General features: G+C 38.0%; 4 protein-coding genes and 1 pseudogene across 6 annotated transcripts in view; 3 read left to right on the top strand and 2 right to left on the bottom strand.

Annotated features, from left to right (window-relative positions):
• Positions 1–19,163, bottom strand: part of LOC116290115 (uncharacterized) — a 63,019-nt gene that overhangs the window by 34,837 nt on the left and 9,019 nt on the right. For both annotated transcript variants that reach the window (XM_089024435.1, XM_089024434.1), the window contains 3 exons: positions 18,296–18,387; positions 15,965–17,140; positions 12,245–12,340 (listed from right to left, as the gene is read on the bottom strand). In XM_089024435.1, coding sequence (XP_088880561.1) covers positions 17,084–17,140; positions 18,296–18,387 — 149 coding nt within the window. In that variant the 3' untranslated portion in view covers positions 12,245–12,340; positions 15,965–17,083. The remainder of the gene's footprint in view (positions 1–12,244; positions 12,341–15,964; positions 17,141–18,295; positions 18,388–19,163) is intronic.
• LOC148904487 (uncharacterized) lies at positions 495–3,498 on the bottom strand. The gene is made up of 5 exons (XM_089025241.1): positions 2,247–3,498; positions 1,816–1,889; positions 1,636–1,727; positions 1,186–1,295; positions 495–1,099 (listed from the first exon to the last, which is right to left on the bottom strand). Exons 1-5 carry the CDS (start codon positions 2,625–2,627, stop codon positions 719–721), a joined length of 1,038 nt encoding a protein of 345 aa, XP_088881367.1. The 5' UTR covers positions 2,628–3,498; the 3' UTR covers positions 495–718.
• On the top strand, positions 3,100–7,402 carry LOC148904486 (uncharacterized). 2 transcript variants are annotated; one of them, XM_089025240.1, is made up of 2 exons: positions 3,100–3,535; positions 4,611–5,942. In XM_089025240.1, the coding sequence occupies exons 1-2, from the start codon at positions 3,100–3,102 to the stop codon at positions 5,633–5,635; spliced, it is 1,461 nt and encodes a 486-aa protein (XP_088881366.1). In that variant the 3' UTR covers positions 5,636–5,942. The 2 variants fall into 2 exon arrangements, with proteins under 2 accessions (XP_088881366.1, XP_088881365.1); XM_089025239.1 differs by having other exon boundaries at positions 3,411–3,535; positions 4,611–7,402.
• Positions 13,360–16,488, top strand: LOC116290116 (roundabout homolog 1-like). The gene has a single exon (XM_089024449.1). It carries the CDS (start codon positions 13,987–13,989, stop codon positions 15,337–15,339), a length of 1,353 nt encoding a protein of 450 aa, XP_088880575.1. The 5' UTR covers positions 13,360–13,986; the 3' UTR covers positions 15,340–16,488.
• LOC148904485 (ficolin-2 pseudogene) lies at positions 15,376–15,918 on the top strand (annotated as a pseudogene).

The following is a 19,163-nucleotide window of genomic DNA, read 5'->3' as shown; positions in this document are numbered from 1 at the left end:
TGTCACTTATGGCAGGCCAAAAAAAATAGAAACGATATATGTCGTGACAACCACCTCATACTTTAAACATAGCTAACCTATGCTAAGAAGCAGGAAAAAAGACATAAATCATACTGAAACATTTTTATTGTGAATTTCCTTTTCTTGACGACTGATTAACTATGAACAATTTGTTAACTACAACTAATTGAAAATGCTCAGTTCTGTAAATTAATTATAGGTGTTTGATTCATCTTGTGACAGAATTTGTGAAAGAAGATCATAATATTTAGTTGTCAATCGATCTGTGGCTTATGTACGATTCTTTTTAGATATTCTGTAGTAGTACACTTCATTTATAACTGCAAAAATTTAATTAAGGACACCGAACGTGGTTGGGTTTCTACGAGTTTTATGAATTAAATCTTGTGTCACTGTTCCTCCGTTCCTTTGGCCTAATTTCTAGGGTTTTCCTTCTTCTTTCGATTATTTGAACATTATACTTGTTTACTTGAAGAAATCCAAAGGTCAATAGGCTTAAATAGCCGCTGCTATACCGTTTGACCTTTGGATTTCTTCAAGTAAACGAGTATAACGTTCAAGTAATCGAAAGAAGAACGAAAACCCTAGAAATCAGGCCAAAGGAACGGAGGAAAAGTGACACAAGATTTAATTCATAAAACTCGTAGAAACTCCAACCACGTTCGGTGTCCCAGTGCCCTTGATTTGATAAAAACCTTTAGGCTCTCAATGCCCATTCGGGACCTCCAGATGGCCTTGGGCGTCTTGACGGCTCCCCGATTTTCCGCTTCAAAAGCATGGTGAGACTGCGCTCTGACAGCCTCCTTTTTGCCTTTCGGTCCATGCTTTCCATGAACTGGTTAGCTAGGGGGCTTCTCCATGGCAGAGGGTGTTTTATTAAAACTTTACTCTGCTTAGTAGGGTCCCCTTCGTTATCAGAGCCACTGTCCGCTGTATCGTCATCAGCCTGGTCATCCGCCTCTGACATCGACTCCTCTGATGACATATACTCCAGTTTCATAATTGCCTTGACTTTCTCTTTGTCCCCTGGTGATAGCGAGGTTGACAAGTCCGCTGCCTTGGATCTGGATTTTAGGAGCTAAAAGAAAAAAAAAAAAAAAAACACCGTCAGTCAAAGTTTCTTATTAAACAAAGTCATAATCGTTGCAAATTCAGTTTACTCACATTTTGTTTTCTTTGCGTTTTCCGCTGCATCTTTTGATGCCTTCCAAGGGCCCCTGAACGCTCTCTTTTGTTTCTCTTTCTTCTCGTCAGAAAGTGACTTTTAAGGGCAGCTGAAATTATATCAGGTACCCATATATTAAAACTTAAGACAAAATTTGTTAGAAATTTTGGCATTTGGCCGACAATTACTCCTTTAGCATCCATTTGTTTTTGCTTTGTTTTGTTTTGTTTCGTTTTTTTTTTTTTTTTTTTTTTTTTTTTTTTTCCCATGTTATTTTATTTCAAACTGCTTCCCCTTCCTTCGGCATTTGAATATTTCTAAAAGGATTTCGTTACCCCCTCCCCTCCCCCCCGACCACCACCACCCTTTGTCCTCACCCCTCCCCCCCGGGTTAACTTTGATAGGTGCATAAGGCCTTTCGCACTTCGTAATATAAAATACATAAATACCTTCTAACTCGACGGCAGAGACATCCTTATGAACATTCAGAACTCTATCCCTTATTGCGTTATTAATCTGTTCGTTGACGTCATCTCTGAAACTAATTAGGAAATGCCATATTTGAGTGGTAAGTGGAGAAACTATGGATGATTCAGACAAGATCATTTTTATTAAATTTTCATACTTACGCTTTAGTAAAATCCCATATAAGAGGGTTTTCTTCCCTGTCCCGTAATTTCTTTGCTACCAAGCGTACTTCAGACTGTAATAACATAATATAATTCATTAAAATCATAAGATGTACCTTAAGTTATTCTTAGACATAGTAATAATGATTTCATTATTTTTATGGCTGTGATTGTATAATATTGGGGGGAAAATCGAAATCAAATTAATTCCTTTACAAAAAAGGAAATTATCATTATCATTCAGTGTCTTGTTATTGGAAATCAATAGTAAAGTTTGGTAGCATTAACCACTACCATGGTTTCCCGCTAATTTTAGCATTGCATAAATTATACCGCTGCATAATTATACCAACTACTCTTCGCGCCAAGAATTCCCAGTAAAATTATCAATAAAAATAGCTTGCTTTTTTAAATATTGCCACTTTACTTACTGCAACAGCCTTTGAGACAGTAATCTTGGTCTTGCTGTTGTCCTTGTTCTGCTGGCTTTCTTTTAAGGCCGCTAGTATTTGGCGGTTTTGTTCTTGCAGTTCTTTAAACTGTTTTACAATCGTTTCGAAATTTGAAGAAATTTCTTCTTTTTCGCTGTCGGGGTCAACGTTCTCATTCTCGCTTGTTGCTTGCAATAGGCGATTTCTGTGTTCTCTTAGCACATCCTCGTTACCACCAGGGACAGAGGGAATAAGTATATTAAGCCTTTGAGAATTGGCGCCATTTTCAGTATGTCTACTCGTACTGCTTGTACTGGTAGTTGCAGTAACAGAATGGATTGGCATTGGGCGTCCTGGTAAAGGTGTAGATGTTCTTCCCATTTTTTGATCGCGACGAATGAACGCAATTTATAAGCAAAGATATAGAATGTGCGGGAAACTAGATGACCGACAGAGTTTGTTACCTGTTTGTGACCAAAAGGCGAATGAACGAATAAGTACATCCACTGAACAAATCTACCCCCTATCTATCACGGCGTATCACGTGACTTGTGATGACATATACGTTTATACAATGAAGTCTAATAATAAAAAAAGGAATAACTGTCTTATAAAAATGCTGAAGTTGTATCCAGGATTCATGTTAAGTAATATATCTATTATCTTAAAGCTCTTTGCTCCATTTTATAAAGTTATGAAATTTTTTCTAAAGCCTAGATTCACGAAATATCATTGCAATAAACTTGATTAGCTTCTAGCTCTAAAACCATCGTACCATTATCTGCCGCCAACAGTGACAGCTCTAAGGAAAAGGGCGCGGTAATAAAGATCCGGCGTGCTTTTGTCCAATGGCATGTGGTTGATGGACGTGGAACTTTATTACGCTGGAATATGGCTGTTAGCCATTCAAAATGCTTGGATTTTGAGTAATTATCCCAATGATACACACCGTCTTTTTAATTATATAGTTCTGGAAAACAAAATGTCTTCTGCGATGTCAAAGCGTTATCATTGCTTTCATTGTAACGAAGATCTACATTACAGAGTATTTTGCCGTCACAAAGAAGAATTTTATGATCCTTTAACAAATCAATGGCAATTACAGCGGAATGACGACGAAGACTCAAATGATAGTATTTTCACTCACGAGATTGACGGCCAGAACGACACTTCTTCTAATGACTACAGCGAGATAAACGTTTTGGACCAAACTGATCAAGACTCCTCTGATGTGCCAAATACAAACCAACCATCAAGTGACGAATTCTTACCAGCTACTTCACAAAAAGGTATTGATGTTATACGTTTATTGTGATGATTAGATTATATAATCTTTAAATGTTAAAGTCAAACTGCATAGATAAAAGACTGAATCTTTAACAAGCGGCTGATTTGCACATGATCTAGCTCCCCTATTGGATTTACTACCAAGCATTAGTGTTATTGAAGCGAGATTAAGTTAGAGGTACAAATGATTCTTTTCTATTTCTATCTTAGCCTCGTTTTCACCGTTACTTTTAAGAAGGGTGCATTATTAAGTAATCGGCTTATGGTTGCCATTAAAACCTCAGTGTTCATTCAGAAAGGTTCATTCAAAGAGTTTATAAAATCATAGCTAGAGATAACTCATTTAAAACGCCAAAAAGAATTTACTATGTTCAAATGGATATTGCTGTACATTTTCGTCTCCAAATCAATTCATGACTGTGGTCATCCTGAGATAGCATGGTATCCGGCAAAACATGTTTGTCAAGTTCGAGAAGTACAATTATAAGTAATTTATTTAATATGTCTCTTGGGTTTTTTATTTTCGATTTATCATTTTTCTTTCACGAATTATAAATTGTTGTTTTGCTGACTTAGAAATTTATATTTTATTTTCAATGGAAATCATTTATTTTCAGAGCAAAATTTGGGTTAAAATTATACATTTAGGGACCGGTCATTATTTAAGTTGGAGGGGGGGGAGGGGGGGAGGAGAAATTGTCAGTGACGCAAAAAAATTTCAAGGCCCCCCCCCCCCCCCCCCCCCCCCCCCCTTTGAAGGCATCCAAGTTTATCGAAAACCCCCCATGGATTGTAGTAAAAAATTTAAAAATTTTCCCTAAAAGTCATATTTAAATTTCAAGACCCCCCATTTTTCACTAGCAAAAATTTCAGCCCCCCCCCCCCCCCCCCAATTTCTCCTCCCCCCCCCCCCCCCCCCCCCAACTTAAATAATGACCGGTCCCTTAGCTCATGAGGTTTTTTTTACTGACATTTTTTTTTTCTAGTATTATAATGGTTTCAGACTTTATCTTATACTATGTTGCAGTTATACAATGCCGAATGAATAAAATACATCGTATTTGCTTATGTTTAAAGGAGACGGAATATATAACTTTGAGGAAGAAGATCAAGTGTTTTGGGATGACAAGTTGGACAGTGAATCTGACCATGAAGAGATAAGAGGAAATGAAAGAAGGAGATTGGTTGAAACTTGGGATATTGATATCGAAGACCTAGAAAGAGATTTTGAACAATCTAGTGCAGAAATAAGCGTTGCCTTCGAAGCAAGTTCCCGAGTGACCCTTATTAACTGGATTGCCTTGTTTGTGTGCTTTTGGTCTGCATACTTTTCTGTACCAGATCGAGGCATTGATATTCTCCTCGCCTTTTTTAAAGCGATTTTTCAGGTTTTGTGTGAGCTTTCGCCAATCATTTTCCCAACCGCAGTATTGGTTTTTCCGAGCTCCTTCAAACTCTTGAAAAATTATCTTTCTTTTAAAGATAAGCATTCAAAGTATGTTGTTTGTCCGAAATGCGACACCCTATACCGTTTTCAAGACTGCATTACAACAAGATACGGGCGTGTCATTGCTAAACCATGTTCTCACATTGCTTTTCCGAATCACCGTCAATTGTTTCGCCGCACACCTTGTGGAGCGGAATTGCTTAAGGAAATTCGTTTGAAAAATGGACAGACGAAATTGTACCCACATAAAGTTTATTGTTATAAAAGCATCAGAGAGACTCTAACTCACTTTATTAAGCGACCAGACTTTGTACAAAAATGTGAGATTTGGAGAAATCGAAATGTACCGGACGATATTTTAGTTGATATTTACGATGGCCAAGTGTGGAAAGATTGGCAATATTTTAACGGCACTCCTTTCCTTGCCCAGCCTAATAATTATGCTTTTATGCTGAATGTTGACTGGTTTCAGCCTTTTAAGCACAGTGTCTATAGCGTTGGAGTCATATATATGGTCCTCCTAAATCTTCCGAGAAAAGAAAGGTACAAAGAGGAAAACGTAATAATAGTTGGGGTAATACCTGGTCCACACGAGCCCAAATTGAATATCAATACGTACTTACAACCACTTGTAGCCGAATTGAACTTATTGTAGCACGAAGGCATCCAAGTTCGGCCTCATGGGAGTAGAACAGCAAGATGTTTTCGAGCTGCCCTCCTTTGTATTGCTTGTGACATTCCTGCACTAAGAAAAGTTTGCGGTTTCTTAGGATGTACTGCTCACCGAGGGTGCTCAAAGTGCACAAGATTTTTTCCCGGAGATTTTAGTAGCATGGATTTTTCAGGTTTCGAAGATGACGATACACCAAGGACAAATGAAGAGCATCGAAGAGAGGCTCAGAAAATACTCAATGCAACAACCGCTGATGAACGAAACCAAATTGAAACTTCCACTGGAACAAGATATTCTGAACTCTTACAGTTGCCTTACTTCGATTGTACTCGTTACCATGTTGTTGATCCTATGCACAATTTGTTTTTAGGGACAGCAAAACATTTAATGAAAAATGTATGGCTAAATGCTGAAACGCCAATTATTTCTAAAGAAAATTTGAATAAAATCCAGGAAAAGGTAGATGACGTCAAAGCACCATCATTTATTGGGCGTCTCCCGAAAAAGATATCAACATCGTTTGGAGGATTTACTGCTGATCAGTGGAAAACATGGACTCTCTTGTATTCTGTATTCTGCATTTGGAATATCGTTCCAACAGATGATTTGGAGCTGTGGAGGTTATTCGTATTGTCCTGCTTTCACCTTTGCTCTCCACTTATTACAACTGAAGAGCTACAAGAAGGACATGATTACCTAGTGGAATTTTGTAAATCGTTTGAAAAAAGATATGGAAAGGAACGTGTTACGCCAAACATGCATCTACACCTGCACCTCAAACAATGTATTTTAGATTACGGGCCTGTATATTCATTTTGGCTTTTCAGCTTCGAACGTTTCAATGGGATTTTAGGAGCGTTTCGAACTAACAATAGATCTGTTGAAATACAAATCATGAGAAAATTTCTCCAAAAGCATGAACTAAGAGATATCCCTTTACCAGAGAGATTTCGAGAAACTTTCCAACCAGTATTTCAACTTCTTCAGGAGGCACAACAAGTAGGAACACTTGGCGAAAGCATCCCATCAATACCATCAACACTTAATCTTTCAGTTGGTCAAGTACTACGTTGCTTAGAGTGGAGCAATATGAATGCATACTCATGTTTTTCACCTCGATCCATTGATGTTCTTGATGATGACTATACAGAATATCTCTTTAAAGCTTATGAAACAATTTTACCTCAACACTCGGTCATTGAATGTGTTACCGATACGTTTGAGAGAATTAGTACCATTGGATATTCGGGGACAAAGCTAGGGTCCTCTGACTCTAGACTGGAACGTTCTTGCTTCATTCTTGCAAGTTGGTGTGACCAATATAGTGGCAGTACTGAGACCGATTCATTTGACTTGCGCCCCGGTGTTGTCGATTTCTTTCTTAAACAAACCATTATAATTGATGGCAAGCAGGAATCATTGTGTATGGCAAAGGTTCGATGGTATCAGCGACATCCAGAAAGACACAGGATTGGCAGACCACATGAAATTTGGTGCAGAAACTTGTTTGAAATGGAAGGGCTCTCTACATTCATTCCCATACAAAGGATACACAGCCAGTTTGTTGCTGCTTACGATGTTATTGACAAAGAAAGAGTATTAATTGTTTGTCCTTTACAACGTAAATTGTACGGATGATGGAGATGACAGTAAAGTATCATCCAGGAAAAATATTCAAAGCTATCAAAAATAAACTGTTTGAACTGTGCATCAGTAACTAGATAGTCAAAATGAAAATTGAATGAATTGTTTGATGAGTTTAAAATTAGATGAATTAAAATAATTATAAATGAAATTGCATATATTGCCAATAAAAATGATGAATTCATATGTTTAGACTAAACAAAATTGATGCTTCAAATAATATTACAGATGTTAGCGGTTTGAAATGCAGCTGAGGTTAATGGGTTAATGATTTTTCTTATTGTCACTGGAAAAAACGCATGGACGACTTACGCATATTATAAATACATCGTCCGCGTTTTTTCCTGTGTGTATCAACGCATATAACCTCACTTTCATGACATCAAAGCAAAACAATGATTGAATTAATGTGGTCGCAACATTGATGTCATGCGTTAGGAGAAAAAATTGACACATATGACTGAGATGGACCTGCATGCACCCCCCCCCCCCCCACCCCTTGTAAGTCGTAAAAACAAGCCAACATCCATTATAATTCAGTTGAAAAATTATCGATTTGTTTTGAAATGTTTTGATTGCAATGCATTGAAACGGAAACCTCACATCGGATATACTCAGTTCGGGGTATCGTATTTGCTCCCCAGGTAAATATGGGGCAAAGCCTAGTGCAAAGTTGATTTCATATGTGCCCTTCATTTGACAATAGGGCAAATATAGGGCAAAAACGGTTATCATATATCCCCACTGGGTAAATGCGTCTAAACTAAGGGCAAATATATAACATATTTACCCATGTGTTCAGATGTATGGCAAAGCAATGGCAAATTTATTAGAAATTTACCCCGACCTTTGCCTGCATAGGCAAATGTATGGGCAAATATAGAGCACCATATTTGCCCAACATTTGCCAAGTGGACATATGATGACCAAATCCATTATTTCGTCGAGTGTTGTTAACTTGTTTTGATACTTGTTAACTTGTTTTGATACTTGTTAACTTATTTTGATACATGCTAACTTGTTTTGATACTTGTTAACTTGTTTTGATACTTGTTAACTTGTTTTGATACTTGCTAACTTGTTTTGATACATGCTAACTTGTTTTGAGACTTGTAATATCGTTTTGTCCTAATCGGCCACCGTAGAATAGTCTCCCCAATGCTACAGCCACAGCACGTTACAACACTAAAGCCTGGTTCACACGTACAACGCAAATGCAAGTAAATTAAGATACGCATGCGCAGTAGTGATTGTTTATAGTTCACACGTATTTTCCTTGCGTTTGCGTTTGCGTTTGCGTTGCTCGTGTGAACCACGTCTTGCGTTTGTGCTTGCGTTTGCGTTTTCTCCGGTTCACACGTTAAAAACGCAAACGCAAACACAAGCACAAGAAAATGGAAAATTTTCCATTCCTTGCGTTTGCGTTTGCGTTTGTGTTACTGTAGTTCACACGTAGTTTTCTTGCGTTTGCGTTTGCGCTTGCGTTGCTCGTGTGAACCAGGCTTAACCGCATCGTAAGGATAGTCAAAGAAAATGCATGCTTTTGGAACATAATCATCCGTCGGTTACTATCATAGCAATAGTAAAGCCTCTTTCGAGATATTTCGTGAGCAAAAAAATGACGGATTTTTTTGAAATTAGGCAAAAACAAGATGATGAAAATTTTTTTCCAAGGCTGATTATATAAATATTTGTGATCCATTATGGCTTCCGCATCGTTTCGGAGTTAAGTAAAAAGCTATCAAAAGTAAAGTCTGCGATTTCGAGAATTCAGGGAGGTCTTTTAAAACGGATACAAGGTGGGAGTCGGGGGGAAATTCCCTCTTTCTTAGTTTGTGCTATGAATGCGGCTAAAATTATAATTCCATGCATGGTGATTTGTCATATTGTTAAGAGGCTACTCTCGGTAGGCTACTTAGACTTCAGGGCCGGGTTGTTCAAAGCTCGATTAGTGCTAATCCTGGGTTAACTCTTAATAAGACCTATACAGTTTTAATCCTGGATTAGCACTTACGTAGCCTTGAACAACCGGGCCCAGTGTCCTAATGATGTCAGCATGCCAACAACTTTTAGCTAAACTTGTGTGAAAAAGCCGAATGGAGTCGAAAAAGTATTACGGAGTTGTAATAAAGTGTAGTCATCGATTGTCATAAAAATTGTCTTTTTCTGTCCGTACGCGTGAAGTAAATTAAAGAAAGTTTTTAAATTTAAATCTACTATTTATGTAACTTTAATAAATATAAATTGAAATTTTCGCGTCGTTAAAAACATAGCCAGAAAATTCTAGAAACCATGGCCCGTTTAATCTCTCAATTTGCCAGGATATCATCTGGCAGCGTCTTTATCGGTGATTTTTTCACTGAAGGCTTGCCAATCGTTTCTCTTGTTATAACATGCATGCAGCTTGCACTTGGGGTGAAAATCCCTCTGCGAGATACTGGATAATAATGAAACAGCACCGCCATATGTTGGTTGATAATCTAACAAGAGAAGCTAAATATAAGTGAGAAATGTCCTTTAATTTTAATAGTCCAAGATCGATCTCGATATATACCACTTCTAATCTAGTGAAACACGAATTCTCTTTGACAAATTGAAATCACTTTGAAAAGTTTCTTCCAGCCATACTTACACAGGCAGCCCAAAACGAAAAACGAGTTCAGATACTTCCCAACCATCAATAGCGTCGCAGAAGCGTCGCGACTAATGATGAGCATTCAGTGATTAGACAAAACATAGCCTATAAACGAAAGCGAAATCGCACAGAGATTTGTATTATATCAATGAATATTGAATCGCTTTAAAATTAAGCCGAACCAAAAACGGGAACGTTTCATAACCGGCTGAACAATATTTAGGCGCCACAATTTATCACTGAGTACTACTGTATCATTGAATTGACTGTTCGTACTCAAACAAAGCCATCAGAAGTCCATATCGACAGTTAATTAATCAAGAAATAATTGCTCTATGCTGTTATAATATAAGCCATACCGCCTAATGGCAAATTTGCCACGAACTAATTGCTCTATTCGGCTTATTCCCCATATTCTAAGATCAAATAAAAGCCGACGAACTTCTCTTTTAAATTTACTGTGCTGACGAGGCCCAATACAGGCCGAAACAGCTGTCCACAGTTTCTAGTTGAGCTGGCTCATTTTTTACGCGACTTGAAGTTGTGAAAGGCTTGTATGGCACTCTTCTTCAGTCGTTTCATCTAAGGCTCGTAATTTACTTATTACGCATGTTCTTATTTTAAATTTATAGTCAAGTTTCTACGTCATTCTATGTCGTACTTCGTCCTAACATACAGAGATTTTTAATCAGAATTGACTGATGATCGCGATCACGCTCCAATGAGTTCTCGGCTTACAATGAAGAAAGAATAAACTCCAAAAATTAATACTATGTTTCCTTTTGTCCCTAAATATGCCCAACCTCAGACTACCACACCTTCTAAGAACGACCAACCTAAACTTACCCTCAAATCATCCTAGAAAAAGTTAAAACATTACAATTCTTACGTAACTACATTGGAATGCAAAACCAAATAAAAGCCTATACACCCTAGATAAATATGCAAGTTATTCACATGAACAAACTAAACCATGTACACATTTATGACATATGCTAGCGTACCAACCTTAAGTGAGTGCTAATGCTTAGTATGCATAATGCACATTATATATGCAGTGATCTTGGTTATAGTAGTGGGGATGCATGCCGCTTCCTCTAGAGCTGGAACTCGATGGGCTGACCTAAAGAACCTTCGTAGCCTCTGCCTAGCCGCTGCCGTTTTTAGTGTCGTCACGCAACGCTCACACCGTGTAGTGTAACGATATATAAAATGACAGTATATAGCATCGTCATAACCACCATCTTGGTTGACGATAACAAAGCATTTCCTCATTAGCTTCTCTTGTTAGATCAACCGATGGCGGCTGTTCAATTGTTATTCATATCTCGATGGATTTTGAGTCCAGTTGCACGCACACTGTGACATATGACAGTCGTATTCAAGAGACGTTACACATAGGTAGACGAGAATTTAAACAGTTGTAAAATAAAGTCCATAATGTATTTGCTTGTGTTAATCCAACAAGAACCAATAAAAGTGTATACTAAACGTATGCACATTTTGCATTTAGTTCACATTGCTATAGCATTGCTCTACTGGGTTCCTCTCTCGCTCCAATACTTGTTTGCATGTTTGCAAAGTATCTTGGGGGTGGACGTTCTCAGAGTTGAATGAAATTGAAGCGAGTTCCCCCGCGTCCAAGTCAGGGAAAACCCGACGATTCGACTGAAGTTTATTCTTGATGCATGAAATTCTTTGTCGCAAGTTTGATTTTTGGCGGGAACGCCATACCCTAGCCTCCAGGTCCTCAACTTAGCATATGCAAGAGAATGTGGTCCGCAGAAGTGCAAAGAAAGCTATCACCAGTCTTACTCTTCAAGAGACAATTAATTTTACAGGCATAGGCCAGATGTACTTGGAGCGCAGACAAAATTTATTCCGTCCTTTCATTATATATTAATGCCACCTTTAAGGATGGGCCAAGTCTAGTCTAGTTTTAATAAATAAATTTCTTTTAAGACCAAACCTTCGATGAATGAGAACTGAATAATCGTTTGACAACTGTCTTTCATTCGGAAGTGAATTGTTTCATGACCATACTGCAGATCCCGATCATTCAAGTTAAGTTCAATCTAAAAGAATATCGTGATATCAAAGCAAGTCGAATAAGCTGTAGTTAAAAAAAACTAAATTTTAAATTTAAAACATTGAAGACCTAAAGACAAAGCCAACGACCAGCCGGCGTGTTTTGAACATATACAGGTTCCTTTAAAGGTTCCAGAATTTTTCTTTGGCTTATATGTGATATCAGAGCTTCTAATACATTAGATATATGTAAGCATGTCACCTATTAGTAAATCTGTACTTACCTTGAAATTTATTTCGGTGCGTGCCGGCCACAATTCTGCTCACTTCGCGCTCAGCCTGTTCGTTATTTCAGTTTCGCTTTTGAATTCCTGGAAAAACTGTAGGAAAACGCGTTTGATTACTGACCAGAAACCCAGTAAAAATTTACATCGGCATGAAAAAAATTAATCGATACTGAGAATTCCGACGGTTCGTTCGAACTATAATTTGTCTAAGCTGACCGCGTCATTTCTATTCGCGATAAGTACATAAACTTTAAAATATATCGCCCAATAAGAAGACACGAATGGAACATTTAACAAGAAAGGTCATAAATTTACTTAAAATTTGGTATAGCATTTTTTTTAAATCTTTTACCACTATAAATAGATATAAGCGCGAAAATTATGCATGAAGATTCTAGAACTTGCTCCGCGCCTTTATTACGGTCGTCAAGCCTTGAATGCCATGCACGGCTAGCACTCCTACACTTAATTTATTAATTTCGGCCCTCTTTTGGTCTCCGCTCTTTAACTGCAACGTACGTACTGACTTAGAGAAATCTTAAGAATTGTGAATAGTGTGGTCTTACGTGCAACTGAGCTCCCTTTGGCCCTTCGGTAAAAAAATACTAGACAAACAAAAGATCGTCGTTACTTGACCTCATCGCAGATTAGGAGTTTTGATACCACATTTGGAATGGACCTTTATTGATCTTGAATCATGGGATACCCGGAAGGGGGGAGGGGACATGTAGAAAACTTATAAAGTATAGAGTGGCGAGGTTACCTTTTCAAATTATTTGAAGTTTTGATCGATTAGTTTCGCATATTTCTCCAGCTATCAGCAAATTCGATTGCGTTTTCGATATGATTTTCATTGAAAAGCGTAGTTATATAAAAATACATACTGACTCTGTGCAGTCTGTACATTTTCCAATAGTTGCCCCCTCAGTATCCCATAATGTCTTGATTAAAACAATAGAATTCAAGATTGCTGCCGTACCAATGAAAAGGTCTGTCAATTCTAAGTTCAATGGTTAGATTTTGGATAAAACGTTAAGACTGGCTTAATCCAAAATATGACTACACAGGACGAGAGGTACTACTTTTCAAAGGTCAGCTAGGATTTCTTTACTTTTGTTTGATTTTGAGATTTTATTGAGTTTTTGAAGGATCGCCATGCAATCGAGGCTTTGCATCATCACGTGACGACAGGCAGGTTAGATGGCAGGGATGTAATAGGCCCTTTGCAGCTAAGCAATCACGTGCTGATTAATTCACTGAGAGCAAATGAACGAACATCTTGATTCCCATGGATGAATTTTACTGGACTGCAAAGAAACTTTCTACAACCGGTTTCGAGAGATCGTAATAAAAGTGCATTTCGTAACACACTGGTTACACATGTTTTCATTCAGTTCTTTACAAGTAGCTAAAAAGAATCACCAATTTAATATAAAAATAAAAATTTTGCAGTCCAGTACAGACACGTGACCGTTAACTTAAAAGGGCCTATTGTTCTGCCATCTAACCACAGGCAGCCCAAGTTGCACCGTCACGTGATGTTGGAAAAGAACCTAGCTTGGGCTACTTGTGATCTTATACAACAGAAAGCAATTCAAAATCAGATAGTAAATACGTCGTATGTAGTAATGACCTTGTAACTGAGACCAGTATAGAGTTACCGCTGGCAAATTAAGATACGTATACTCTAGAGCAAGACGTTTTCACTGATAAACAAAGTGCGATTGCTTGCTTTAACAATGGAACAAAAATCAAGTTCTTCCTCTAAAATTGCTTTCATCGCTTTAATAATTGTTTTGCTTTTGGGCTGCGGCGAATTTGTACGCATCGAGATGATACTGAGGAAGCAGCAATCAAGAATCAACGATTTGGTGCCTGAAATCAGGAACGCCGTGGTAAACGACGTTTTGGAGCGTTCTTTCTCAGAAGGAAAGAGTCGCATTCAGCGTAGTTTAGAAAATGACGAGAGAAATGCAAGTGGTATAACCAACAAGATGCTTCTACATTTGATCGATAAAAGAATTTTGTCTTTCTACGCTACCAACCCACTTATGGTTATAAAAGGACCTGGCAAAAGAGGAAGAAGAGGCCCAAGGGGTCCAAGGGGGTTTCCTGGTCCCATAGGGAAACGAGGACCTCGTGGAATTAAAGGAGATCCTGGCCAGGATGGTGTTCCTGGACCAAGGGGGATGACAGGACCCAAGGGAGAACCAGGTCCATCTTTAGCTGTTCCATCAGTAGTTTTTTCGCCTCCTCATTTGATCGTAAACGAAAGCAAATCCGCCATCTTGGATTGTTCAGGAAGTGGTTATCCTCGACCCGTGATTGGTTGGAGCAAGATAGATGGTTCCATGGCTACTGACAGATCTGTTATTCATAGTAACGGCAGACTGGAGATCAAACACGTGACATTCAATGACTCGGGTATTTATGAGTGTAAAGCTTCCAACATTCTCGGAAAAGCACAAAGCACAGCACGAATCGAAGTGAACTTCCTCCCTCGAGTGACCCTCGATAAAACACTCATCCACGTTAAGTTAGGAAATAATATTTCTTTACCGACGTGCCACGTGACGGGTCATCCCAACCCTAAGGTCACGTGGTCTAAAGCAACCGGTCTGTTACCAAGCGATCGTTCAGTGATCCTGGAGAGGAGATTGACTTTGTTTAAAACCAGGAAAGGAGATTCTGGGACATATTTTTGCAAAGCGGAAAATCTTCTTGGTTCTGTGATGGCATGGTCGGTACTTGTCGTTGTGCAGCTTCCAGTTTTTGTTATAAAGCCCCCCAAAGTGTATGAAACTATACATGGTAAGAGTATGGTCTTAAACTGTACAGCTAAAGGTGATCCTCAACCAGTGATAGGCTGGAGAAAAGAGAATGGAGTGCTTCCCTCTGGTAGACATGAAGTAAAAAATGGGCTCTTGATCGTGAGAAACTTGAGATTAGAAGATTCTGGTGTATTTGTGTGCACGGCCACAAGTGCTGGAGTTTTCTACACCGACACCAGAACCACACTGACAGTTTACCGGGAAGATTGTTCACATATCTATAAACTCGGAGAAAGACTCAGCGGCGTGTACACCGTGTAACCCGACGACCAAGATGAATTCCAAGTCTACTGTGACATGACAACCGATGGAGGAGGTTGGACAGTGTTCCAAAGAAGACAAGACGGTTCAGAAAACTTTTACCGCGATTGGCAACAATACAAAACAGGTTTTGGAAACTTGATTAGCGAGTTTTGGTTGGGTAACGATTACATTCATCGACTGACTGCAAACAAAGAGTCAACACTCCGCGTAGATCTGGAGGACTGGGAACGAAACAGGGTTTATGCCAAATATGAGAGATTTAGTGTTGGCAACGAATCAGATAAGTACAGACTGAAGTTTGAATCGTACTCAGGTACTGCTGGAGACTCACTGACTTATCATAATAACATGGCTTTCTCTACAAAGGATAGAGATAACGACAAATATGGTGGTCACTGTGCTGTTGATAGACATGGTGCTTGGTGGTACAACAGTTGTTTTTACTCCAATTTGAATGGCAAATATTCAGGAAATATTATCGATAACCAGAAAGGCGAAAGCGTGATTTGGAGAAGCTACAGAGACAATTATTTATCATTTAAATTTTCTGAGATGAAATTCCGTTCCAATATCTAAATGCATTTTAATTTTTAAGACGGTAAGCAAAAACTTAACTACATACCCTTGTTTTCCTCTTTTGGTTCCAACGTATAACGACCCGCAACAATCGCGAGTTTTAGTTAACATATAAGAAGTGTGAGAAAAAGCACTATTATTAGTCATTTCACGAATGGGCACCCCTTGGGCTAAAAATTACAAGACCAAAAAAGGAAATGAGCTTTGTTGACCTGATCAGATCTGTCATTCCTCAATATATTAGAGTGGCTTCTATTAATTTAGCAAACCAAGGCTGGTTTGACGTTATTCTCGTGTTGGTTGATATAAAATACGAAAGATAGAGAAAATAATGACAAAATGTTTGTAAAATTCAACCAAGATGAAGGGTATGAAAACCAGCTCTACATTTAATGATATCCGATGTAAAAAACCTATTATCTGATTTAGTTGTGAGAGTTTTCACGGTTCGAGTGTCCTCACTGTAATAAGATGCAATTTTGGTGAGCGGTTTTCTCTTGCATGAGCATGGAGTAATTCAAAGAATGTGCAAACTATACACTTTATTGATTAAATCAAATATTGTAGAAATTTCTTGAATTTTTATTATCTATATTATCTGTGAAGCAGGCAAAGCCTAATATAGCTTGGACAATGCCACGCAACGACATAACAAAAATTTCCCAAAGAAATAGGGTCATTTCTATTTTTATTGTCCTTTAAAACTTATTTTGAAACTAATTTTAACAGTGGTCTAATCCACAACTTCCCTTTCAAGGGGTAATTTTCTTGTATATGATTTCTTTCTTTCCCGGTAAAGGTAATTGGGGAATATAATATCAAAAAAATCGTATTCCCAAAACATATATAATTAATAATATCATTCATGATTCTAAAGGCTTATCTTGGCTGGTTAATCATAATATTTGAAATTCTTGTAGTTAGGGATGTTCTCAGCGTTTTCGATTTAGTTTTACGCCGTTTCAACGACCCTTTGGACCGATAAAACGTCATAAAACTAAATCGAAAAACGCTAAGAACAACCCTAGATAACTACGAGAATAATACCATTAACCAATATTTTGGGTTAAAAGAATATAAAGAATATTTTCTAAAATGGCGTAGTGTGTGTTTGTGAACGAAGTTTTACGGACTGGCTGCTGGAAGTGTTACAAATCTTGTTTGTTCATCGCTTGTCTTTTCTTAATTTGCCATTAACCTTTAAATCTGTCTCCAAATGTCCCTGTGTAGTATCAAATAAAACACAGATGAAATAAAAAATAATTCAAGATGAGGATATTTCTGACAAATGTGAAATTTTCTGAGCGCACCCTTGACCCGCGCGGGACATTTAGTCCCTTGACGTAAATTGAGACCAATTATTGCGCGCAAAAAATTATACCAATCTGTACAAAAAGAAAATGATCCCTACAGATGGAGGATTATTCTACAAGCCCTTACGTTCCTTGGTAATTTAAATACAGTACATTAATTAGATTTGCTATGACTTTAAAGTATTAAACGCCACGGCACACAGTGACAGGGGGAAATTGACGCGGATATCCTATGAGCTAATTGGTTGCGTGGGATCACTTTTAATCCAATCAAAGTAATCAATCCCAGCATTGTCCGACACATCACAGTCACCCAAAATATCTTCTATATATAGAACACCTTAGCCCCTTCTTATCCATCTGAACACTTCAAAGCTTTCACATTATTAACACTACAGAAAGACCCCCACCTCTTCACAATCTGTACAATACTTGTAAATTAGTTTTGTGTTTAGCTAAATAGCAAAACGCCCTTTGTCTGGTATGTGAATTTTATTCTAACCATGTAATCATGAATGAATAGCTCACTGAGTAGCGTTGCCGGTGAACAAACTCAAAGGCTAAGAGCGTTTACCCACACTAACACTGCTCAATGGACACTTTGTAGGAGCAGATCCAGGATTTTGTCTAGGGGAGGTTCATTTGAGAAAAATTTAAATATGACGTAGATTTGATTTTGATGACTGAAAATTATTTTGTATTGGATATTTCTAGGGTGGTTTGTAGTTGCCACCTCGAGGACCCCCCCCCCTCCCCCCTCAAGCAAAAATTCCCCTAGCTAGATCCCTTTCGCGCTTCGTCTTCTGTGACCAAGTTCCTACCTTGTACTTGGGCACAGTACCCCGTCCCCCCAGAAAACTCCCCTAGATCTCTTTCGTGCTCTGTGACCCAGTTCCAACCTTGTAGTTTGAGACAGTACCCCGTCCTTGTATTTTGATGTGTGTACTTCTAAATCAGCTGTGTTTATATAAGTGCCCAAGTTAATTGTACTTCCAAGCACCATGCTCAGGAATCAAGTGTAAACATGCTTAAAGTGTAGAGAAAAGTAGAAGGAGAATGTTTACCTTTACAGCTGCACCCACAGCGACAACATCCAGCAGAAATGTATCATGTCCATATATCGAGTTTAACTCGTAGAATGTCACGCTATGATTTCCTGTTGAAATAGCAATGAAATTGAGTTGCGGTCAAAATTTGGTGGTATATTATCATTATGTTGGTTACTGAAATCATCATTGTTATCATCCAGAACTTCTTCACTATTCTTATCAAATCATTATCAGCTTCATCATTCATCATCTTCATAAAATCATCATGTTAACATCACAATCATTGTTATCATCATCGCTATCACCATCATAGCTGTTCATCATCATAATCATCTTTGCCACTTTCATCACTATCATTATCATCACTATTATCATGATGTTGACCATCATCATAATCACTATTATCATCATCACTATCATCATCATCAACGTTTATCATCATCTTCATCTTTGTCACTTTCATCACTATCATCATCACTATGGTCATCACTATCTTCATCACTATCATCAACATCATCATCCTCATTATCACTATCATCATCACTATCATCATCATCATCCCTATCATCATCACTATCATCATCATCATCATAAAATCACCATTGCTTATCCTCATCACCTCAATTCATCATCTCCCCCTCATCCTAGAATCAGTCATTACCCCCATCCATCTTCATCATCACTAAAATCATCATCATCATCTTCATACATTATCATCTTCATCAGTCATTATAATCAAGCATTTTACATTGTCATTAATGTTATCCATGTGTTCCCACCATCCACAGCAACCAAACTTTCTTTCCCTGGTTATGCAATGAGTCTAACTATAGGTAGTTATAATGTAAGATTACTTCTTTAGGTTTTGCTTGTCTGCCTATAA

Source organism: Actinia tenebrosa, unplaced genomic scaffold, assembly GCF_029948245.1.
Source record: "Actinia tenebrosa isolate PJP-AT-01 unplaced genomic scaffold, QUT_ActTen_1.0 PGA_scaffold9__36_contigs__length_13948895, whole genome shotgun sequence".
NCBI classification, from domain to species: Eukaryota; Metazoa; Cnidaria; class Anthozoa; order Actiniaria; family Actiniidae; genus Actinia; species Actinia tenebrosa.
The sequence above is the reverse complement of the archived record's forward strand: the minus strand, read 5'-3'. Positions and strand labels throughout refer to the sequence as shown.